The 10,000-nt window shown below is 35.4% G+C and overlaps 2 protein-coding genes across 4 annotated transcripts in view; one reads left to right on the top strand and one right to left on the bottom strand.

Annotated features, from left to right (window-relative positions):
* Window positions 1-3,929: 3,929 nt before the first annotated feature.
* Window positions 3,930-10,000, bottom strand: part of LOC137620610 (uncharacterized) — an 82,417-nt gene continuing 76,346 nt past the window's right edge. For 2 of the 3 annotated variants that reach the window (XM_068350894.1, XM_068350893.1), the window contains exons 2-3: window positions 6,091-6,382; window positions 3,930-4,870 (exon numbers count right to left, since the gene is read on the bottom strand). In XM_068350894.1, coding sequence (XP_068206995.1) covers window positions 4,734-4,870; window positions 6,091-6,382 — 429 coding nt within the window. In that variant the 3' untranslated portion in view covers window positions 3,930-4,733. The remainder of the gene's footprint in view (window positions 4,871-6,090; window positions 6,383-10,000) is intronic. The other variant, XM_068350895.1, reaches the window with a different exon arrangement.
* Window positions 9,245-10,000, top strand: part of LOC137620609 (hepatoma-derived growth factor-related protein 2-like) — a 369,983-nt gene continuing 369,227 nt past the window's right edge. Inside the window, exon 1 of the mRNA XM_068350887.1 lies at window positions 9,245-10,000. This exon is cut by the window's right edge and continues 295 nt beyond it. Within this exon, the coding sequence (XP_068206988.1) occupies window positions 9,260-10,000 (741 nt within the window). The 5' untranslated portion in view covers window positions 9,245-9,259.

Below are 10,000 nucleotides of genomic sequence, written 5' to 3'. Positions count from 1 at the left end.
ATATGATCAGCGCCCAAGCCCCCTCTCCACCCAAGCTAGGACCAAGAGCACCAGACAATGGCGGCTGATGACTCGGCAGATAGGACATATAGGCTCCCCCAAACTCCCCATCCTTAGTTCACAAGGATGGTGAGGTTGCAGCGACCAAAGAAACTAACGAGTTTAAGCAGGGCTCGAACCCCATTCGGGCGTTTACCATTCGGGGACGTTACCACATCGGCCACCCCAACCCACACATTAAGGGGTCGGTTGCCTGATGCGCTTCTAGTAGCATCAGACATGGTTTATAATTTGGTCGATGGTTAATGGCGGTAGGCCTAAGCTTTGACTACATAGTCTAAATGCAAGGCAGCAGTTTCCACAGTTACTTGCTAAAAAGCAAGACTGCAAGGCAACAGCTGTCCTTCTAGTCCCTTTCTACGACACAAAGGGCATGTATACCCCTACCACTGGGCATTAATGACATACAGTACATCCTGAACCCAAAGGTTGCACTGAAACAAGCAAAATGCCAAAAGCACTGTGCTTGATCTGGTCTTTGGTTTGATTGCACAGTGGCAGTCATATTGTGAACAGGAGAAAATCCAACCAACTTAGTCGGGGCTGAAATGTATGCGATAATAAATGCATCACTTCTTAAACCCAACGACTCCAAGTTTGAGGTTCGGTGCCTCTTTCTTGTATAGTGCCATAGCCTCTGTACTATGGTCTTCCACTGTCTTGGGGTAGAGTTCTCTTGATTGAGGGTACATTCGGGCACACTATTCTATCTTATCTCTCTTCGTCTTTTTTAAAGTTTTTATTGTTTATATGTGAAATAATTCATTTTTTAATGCTATTAATGTTCTTGAAATATTTTATTGTAATTGTTAATTACTTCTCTTGTAGTTTTTTTATTTCCATTTCTCACTGGGATATTTTTATTGTTGGAGACCTCGGACTTTTAGCATTCTGTTTTTTCCACCTAGGGTGGTAGTTTAGCAAGTGATAATAATAATAATAATAATAATAATAATAATAATACTGTAAATACAAGGACTGCGCCAATGAAAAGATGTGTTTTAGTCAGCTCTCTAAACCTGAAATAGATTACACATTTTGCTTTGATCTTTTGTTGTTGATAAACAAGAATTTAACATAAAAGAATTATACCATACATAGTTATATGTAAAAAAAATTTTTAGCAATGTACCTTTACCAAACGATATGAATAATCACATTTCTTTTATTTTATTTAGTCGTTCCTTGTAAGAGGTTTTTATTTTTGGTTGTAGTTGTTGTACAAATATATTATTATTAGTATTATTATTATTTGCTCTACAACAACCCTATTTGGAAAAGCAAGATGCTATAAACCCAACAGGGAAAATAGCCCAGTGAGGAAGGGAAACAAGGAAAAATAAGATATTTTAAGGAACAGTAACGATATTAAAATAAATATTTCCTATATAAACTATAAAAACTTGAACCAATTTTGCTGATCACATACTTATCTTTATCGACACCTCATTACACTAAAGAGATTAAAGAACTTTCGTTGAATCACGAATTTTCCTTTCTCGCGCTTCATTGTGACCCATTGACTTTTAAAATATCCTCTCTCTGGGTTTAAGTAACGCCTAGCAATTTTTTGACAGTCAACGTTTATACCAATATGAATTAAAAAATGTTTTAATTCAGGTCAGCGGTTTCAACGTTTTTATCATCTTTGAATGTAACTATTACGTCAAGTTCTATTGGACCGTCATTAGTGATTGAAAATAACCAATTCTCAATCAGCGTCAAGTTATTATTGTAAATTGTAATGTTTTTCTCAACATAAATTTGCAATGCTTCAATCATCTTGAATAGCAGTGCTTAAAACAACATAAGTTTGCAGTGTCTATGTAAATGTAAATGACAACGTTCATGTCAACATCTATTACAACGTTTATAAACCGTCTATAATCTCCTACGTCGATCTCAAACGCCAGCTATAACGTTTATTGAAGCATAATTTCAAATGCCTTTGAGTTTTTGTATGTGCAGGGGGGGATTTTATTGACTGGGAGAATTTAAAAGAAAAATGAAAAAGCTTTTGAGCAAGGAAAGGCAAAATGTCCATTTCACGTCTCTTTCAATTCTAAAGTAATCACGAGTAGTAATTACATATCCTTCAAAAATCTCTACAGCAACTTTCAAAGAGGAAAGAGATTTCCGCATTTTTAACATTTGGTCTTTGAAATTTCTCATTATTTTGGATGTTTACCATAACTCTTCTTTCTCTAACTTTGCTTGTTATATGTTTGGGTGTATTGATGCTTGTGAATGTAACTGTTATTTCATGGGCCTATAATTATTTGTGTATATTACCATAGATTTATTACTATTGACAGGTGGGGATACCTTATGTGGTTAAAGGGTTTGCGTATCGCCATGATCAGCAAAGCTTTGCTAGTCAGGGCCACCCTTACTAGATTGATTTGTTGTGAACGATGAGACGAATGCACCATCATCAATATACACTGGCCAACGTGGTGATGAAAATATCCTCCTGCTCATATGGTGGAGGGTACCTTGGAGAGACCTCTGTTCGGACTATTCAGTGTCGCCTCCATGACAGCTTCGGGTTTCAAAAACTTTCTGCTCTGAGGAAGCCTCTTGTCACTGCACTACAAAGAAAGCAGCAGCAGCTGCAGTTGGATTTTATCAAGAAATACGAGACTTGGGATATTGCAAAATGGAAGAAAGTATTATGGACTGATGATGCCACATAGAAGGTGACAGATTGAAACCCTAATACTTTGGTACCAGTATGGCTCAAACCCCCTTGTTTTCAAGGAAGTAGCACCGACTTATAATTACCCTGAGCATATTATGGTGTGGGGTTCTTTTAGGTTTGGTGGCCTTGGTGATTTAACAGAAGTACCTAGGAATGAAACCATGCTGATAGATATTACACCATTTTGAATGACTAATTGTAGTCGACCTTTGCAACAGGACTGCGGACTATGCCGCAAAGCCAAGTTTATCACAATCTAGCTCAAGGACTCTAAAGTAGATTCTTTAAAAACTGACCATGTATTTTCTCGAACTTATCCCCAATAGAAAACATCTGGGAGGTAATCAACCGGAGACTCCATGGGAAAGACACCTCCACAGTTCCAAAACTCGAGGCTGCTGTTTGAACCACGCGGTTGTCAATCATCCCTGAACTTTGCCAGGGGTTGGTGGATTCTGTTCCTGAGAGGGTGAAGGGTAAGGAAGAATTCCACTTTCTTATTAGTGTGACTAATGAGAATCTGAATAAATTTTATCATTTCACCGTTTACAAGGTGAGCTTCTCAGTTTCTGTCTCCCGTAAGGTGGTGGTGCTGTCAATGCACCTCAAGCAATGCACTGTGGTCATTACTTGAAGGATTTTGCCACATCCTTTTAACTCCTAGCTTCACTTATTTTATAACCTACTATCATTCCACCTTTCCCACTTCCTTCCTTGCATCTTGCCATCCAGCATCCTAACTTTTCCGTTATACTGCATCTGCAGGGGTTTGTTACTAAAGGTCCTCCTAGGGCCCATTGATGGACCACCAGGCCTAAATTCATAAATCAGATTCCAGGTTTTGTCAAGTCTTTTCTGGGCTAAAATACCTAATATGAATAATTGTTTTCAACCTACCTAAAGTACACTATGCTATCCATCACACTGTGGTATATTTTTATAGATCTTGATTCAGTCTTTTGAAAGTCAAATTTTTACTTTCTACATTGTCAATCTTCAAAAGATTACCGATTTTTACTTCTTGACTTTGATACATGCTTCTGTTACTCTTATATTTTGAGAAATAAGTAATTATCGCTACTTAACAAAAATACATCTTTCACACAAATACATCTTTCACACTAGGTTTAAAATTAAAAACTTAATTTTTTAACACATTTTGTCGAATTAATATCTCCAATTTTCATTTATTAAAAACATTCTAAATATAAATTGGAATATCATCGGTTTATATCATGGAAATAGGAAATTTGATTTCAACAGATGAAAAAAAATAAACTATGACTTTTTTTTCCTGTACATAAAAGTATAAAAACAACAAGACTGATTTTTTTCCTGTACATAAAAGTATAAAAATAACAAGACTGATTTTTTTCCTGTACATAAAAGTATCAAAACAACAAGAGAAGTCCATAACTTTAGCTGGAGATAAATTGTAAAGATTTCTTTGTTCCCACTGCTTCCATGTCTTTTATTGCTTTGCTTTTAATCATATATTGTGTTTTTTACTCCTGTATTATCTATTCAGCTATAGCGTCTTGCCTTCCCGTCAACTTCTCTGACAGCAACTGCTTCTTCCCTCATTATTGACCTTTCATGTACTTCTGCAATGTCTTCCTTTTCAACTGGGTTTTATTTCACTATAACTAATTTTTCATCCTATATTACTACCTCTTTTTCCTCCAATGATACATTTATTTCACTCCTGTAAACTTTTCTTCGTTGGGGTTTGTCTTCTCTTATGATGACATACAAGTCTCAAGTTATAACATAGTGAGGGTGTGATTTGTAACAACCACATTATTAACATACGTAATCCTTTCTCTTCTGGTCGTTCTATTTTATTAGGCTCTTCTTGTGCATTTCACTTTGTATTAAAAGCCGATCCAAAAACTTTCCCATACTGGTACTAGTCCCAGTAAGAGTCTATTTGTGAGTGTTGACTCATTGGGTTGTCTGCTCAGGTCCCTAGTCACCCTCTGCCATTTTTTTTATTGTACAACCCAGTCGTCGCTTCAAAAAGAATTGTGTTGATGTTGTGTTTCGCCAATGCTAGGGCTCTCCTGTCTGTCACGGTCCTCAGCTCACTCCCCACATAATCTGCAAAGTCTGTTGAAGAGAAAAATTACCACTTGTTACATTAAAAAAAAATATACCTAGCAAGTGATCAACTAATTAAAAATGGGCAATGAAAAAATATTCAATTAACATACACCTAGTGACTATTCTAGAGCATGTACAGCATATAAACGATGGTAGACATTTGGGATCATGCTTATAATACTATGCAAAGTATATTGTTGAAGTCAAAAGTCAAAGGCTAAGATGAAAACTTGGTTATGTCTAGGAAAAGCCATTTTTACAAAAATAGTTGCCGTGGTTTCAGTTAAAATAGAATGAGAGCAGGCACACAAAACTTCATTACTTTCACCTCATTCAAATCTTAAGGTGTTGAATCTGTAGCATCCTCATCTACAAGAGTTTCTGGTTACTGCAAAGATTACTGGGAACCACTGCTTTAGCAAAGTTATAAAATTTTAGAAAAATTTATTTCCATAGTGAATTATTTAAGTTTGATTTTGATTTTAGCAGTGATTGTAAACACACCAATAAGTAAATATTTGAAAGAAGTTGAAGGATTTATGACTGTATATCAGTTGTAATTGTTATCTTATCTCTGTTTATGTTCAATTTTCTCTGACAGACATAATATGATTAGCAAGTGAGGTAATTTTTACAAACAGGGTAAATCTTTGTGCAAGCCTGAGCTTAGTAGCACGAGTCATGTTTTGGATGTTATTTTTCAGATGGAGTTTGATCACTGGGTTATCTTGCAGTTGTAATGAAAGTTGTAATATATATGGGTTTCTAACTGGGATGGTTACTTATTAGTATTGTTACCTTATATTTTTTTATCGTAAATTTATTCCCTTGTTATTAATACAATTCTTTTTGGCACCTTAACGTTGTGAAAGGGTTTGTGTATCGCCCGCAGTAGTCTGCTAAACTATACTAGTCAGGGCCACCCATACTACGTTGGTTTGCTGTTAATGATTAGACGAAAATCTCCTACTAGTACCAGTTTTCATTACCAAACTAGCCAGTCCGGCTAGTGTGACAATGAAAACTGACCAAACCCCAGACATGAATTGACACATCTGAGGCCTTTGTCCTGCAGTGGGCTAGAAACGGGGTGCATTTGTTTTTGTTGCATAACTACAATATTCTATCAAAATTATTGGATCTTTCCGCAAAGCAAAGAATATACACCTGAAATCATCAAAACAGGTTCAAAGCAAAGTTAAAAAGAAACCAAATTATAACATTACAGCTGATATCATCTTTAACTTCCGTGGCGGGCTGCCTAACTTCTGTGACCGGCTGCCTAACTTCTGTGACGGGCTGCCTATCTTCTGTGGCGGGCTGGAACGTGGGGGATTCCTGTCTTGTGTGATGTGGTTGCTGCTGGCTGGGATGAGGATGGCAGTTTTTCACATTCAATTTGTGCCTCTTTGGTGCCGGAATTGTTTCATTGGTATGGTCTGAGGTTCGTTCTTCTGGGCTCCCTTCTCTGTTGGATAGGCGGGACAGATCCTCTTTACCTTCCGAAATCGAATCATCCTGATGATGGAAACAAACCAAATATTAGAATATAATTAGTAGCGATTTTGCCATATTCTAGATATAGAGACCCACTTTGGAAAACAGCATTTCATAAGTTTGGTGGACATATGGGAAAAAAGTTTGTGAAGTAAAATTTATTAATGATATTATTTCGACCAAAATAAAATAAGTAACATAATAAAACGCATATTATCTTAAAATTGAGGGAATTGGCGTACACATCCTTTGGCAATATCTACATTTCTCAAAAATTTACAACTGAAGTTTCATTATATGTAGCCATTGGTCACCAGGTCATACTTTTGACCATTATTATAATGCATCTTACTGATGTCTTTGTTTCAAAAGGACAAGTTTCTCCAAGAGGAACTACAAGATACCAAATGCAAATCTCGAACTTTATGTTTATTAGCTCCTTAAGTTATATATATGTATATATATATATATATATATATATATATATATATATATATATATATATATATATATATATATATATATACATATATTTGGATCGTTTGCTGAAGGGAATTGTTGCTCCTTATTCAGTTGTGATCATTATTTTGGCTTATATGTTTTATACTTTGTATTATTTTGGATTTTATGTAGTTTTGGTTTTATGTATTGCACTAAGTAGCCTTCTATTTTGGATTCTATGCACTTTCCTAGGCCTCATTTTTGCCATTAAATTATAATGAAACTTTGTGAAAGCTTTTCCTCTCACTATGTTCCCTATGTTTGGAAAATGAGACCGATTTTGTTCTTAGTGTCAGGATCCCACCTAGGGGATAATTTAGCCTCTTGTCCTTGAGCCTTGCATACATTCCTGCTGTCTTATCTGGCCATCAAAATCCTTGGTGAAAATGAGTCTCTAGAGAAAAGACAGAGAAATAATAGGCAGAATCAGGCAGCCTGGGCAATCGGTTTCATCACTTAAGCCCTGTTCACACAATCGAGCTTGCCCGAACAGTGATACCAGACAACAATAGTTAGTAAGAATGAAGGTCAATGACGTCAGAAGTGGGAAAACCACAGACAGGGATCTGGCATCATACAGTGTTGCCAGATCTCTGCCTTTAGTTTTCCCGCTTCTGACGTCATCAACCCTCATTTTCACTAACTATTGTGGCCTGGTGTCACTGTTTGGCAGTCGGGCATGCTCGATCGTGTGGACAGAGCTTTAGAAGCAATGGCGAAATGACGATGGCTACATCAACGGACAATATATATATATATACAGTATATATACATGTGTATATATAAATATGTATATATTCATATGTATATATATATATATATATATATATATATATATATATATATATATGTGTATATATATATATATATATATATATATATATATATATATATATATATATATATATATATATATATATATATATTCATATGTATGTGTATATATATATATGTGTGTGTGTATATATGTATATGTGTATATATATATAATATATATATATATATGTATATGTATATATATATATATATATGTATATAAATTTCTACCTCATACTTGGGATCGAACGCTAGCCCCTTCTAATGAAAGGCCAGGTCGAAACCAACCATGCCACGAGAGGCCATAAAAGGAAATCGGAACCTGACGCTAACTAGCTGTCCCAGGATTTACCTGGCGAGACATCAGTCTCTTACCAGCGAGTTTTACCCGATTTCCCCGGCCCACCACATGACACAATTGGTAGTAATTCATTCAAATTACCCCTAATGATTTAATATGGATAAATATCAACACAACATCGTGTTCAAATAGAAATAAATTTCTACCTCATACTAGTTAGCGTCAGGTTCCGATTTCCTTTTATGGCCTCTCGTGGCATGGTTGGTTTCGACCTGGCCTTTTATTAGAAGGGGCTAGCGTTCGATCCCAAGTATGAGGTAGAAATTTATTTCTATTTGAACACAATGTTGTGTTGATATTTATCCATATATGTATATATATATACAGTATATATATATATATATATATATATATATATATATATATATATATATATATATATATGTATATATATATATATGTGTGTATATGTAAATATATAATATATATATATATATATATATATATATATATATATATATATATATATATATATATATATATGTACTGTATATATATGTATATATGTATATATATGTATATATATATATGTATGTATGTATGTATATATATGTATGTGTATATATATATGATAAATATTTGCACATTTAAACGTGTTTTTCATATTTCAATTAAGCCATATATATTAATACATTGAAGTCTGGATTCTCTTAACGACCTCGGGATCAGAGCCCCAGGCGGAATCACCCAAAAACTGTAGTATCAGACTGGCCGGCTGAGTGGCATGGTCACTGGCATACAGGTATCCTGGACCAGGGTTCAAATCCCGGCCGGTCTGATACTATAGTCTTTGGGTGATTCCGTCTGGGGCTCTAATCCCGAGGTCGTTAAGAGAATCCAGACTTTAATGTATTCATATATATGGCTTATTTAAAATATATATATATATATATATATATATATATATATATATATATATATATATATATATAATTTATATATATATATATATCATTTATATATATATATATATATATATATATATATATATATATGTATATATGTATATATGTATTTAAATATATATGAAAAATTGTCTGGGGAGAAATTGACTAATGGCAACTCAACTAGAGGAGGGACACAGCAATGGCAGATGAGGAACTCTCCTCAGTATCCCACTGAATGTTGTGAAGGCAGGTTGTAGACGTTTTTGTCATACCTGGGCCCTTTGTTTGTGACAACATTTTGTTTGGTTTAGTGAGTGTGGTTCTGTTGTTATCATGCCTAAACCTATCACTTCCATTGAGAATCGTGTGAGAGTGATCCAACTTTACAAAGAAGGCCATAAAACTCTTGTAATTTGCCAGAAAACTGGTGTAAAAGAACGCACTGTCCAGAACATAATTAGAATTTTTCGTGAATCGGGAGGGAAGGAGGTCCCCCTGCCTAGGCCAAAATCTGGGAGGCCCCCTATTATAAGTAAGAGTGGGTTAAGAGTTCTGGCTAAGAAAATTGAGGCCAATCCAACCATTACAGCACACCAGCTTAAGGCTAAAAATCCTGACGTTGTTGCTGGGGCCTCTATTAGGACCATACAAAAGTGCTTGCAGAAGGACCTTCATTACTCTTACTGTAAAGTTAAGGCGCTTCACACGCAGCTGATAACAGCCAAGCAAAAGAAGGCTCGTGTTGCTTTCGCCAATTCGTACAAGACCTGGGATATCAACAAGTGGAGGCAAGTTTTGTGGTCCGACAAAGCTTCTTTCTTTGTAGCTAATACAAAGGGGAAGAATGTTCAGCGAAAGGGCACGTCTGATCCTCTTGACCCAAAGTACCTTGATACGAATGTAAAGTTTCCCTCATATGTTATGGTATGGGGTTCCTTTGGCTATGGGGGTAAAGGATCACTTGTATTTTTACCTAGAAATGAGACTATAAATAAAGACTCATATTACACGATCTTAAACGAACACTTGGAAGACAGTTTTGAGAGCAGCAGGACTTCGATTTTCCAACAAGCT

Source organism: Palaemon carinicauda, chromosome 27 (genome assembly GCF_036898095.1).
Source record: "Palaemon carinicauda isolate YSFRI2023 chromosome 27, ASM3689809v2, whole genome shotgun sequence".
Taxonomy (NCBI): Eukaryota; Metazoa; Arthropoda; class Malacostraca; order Decapoda; family Palaemonidae; genus Palaemon; species Palaemon carinicauda.
This window is presented reverse-complemented; position numbering and strand designations above follow the sequence as displayed.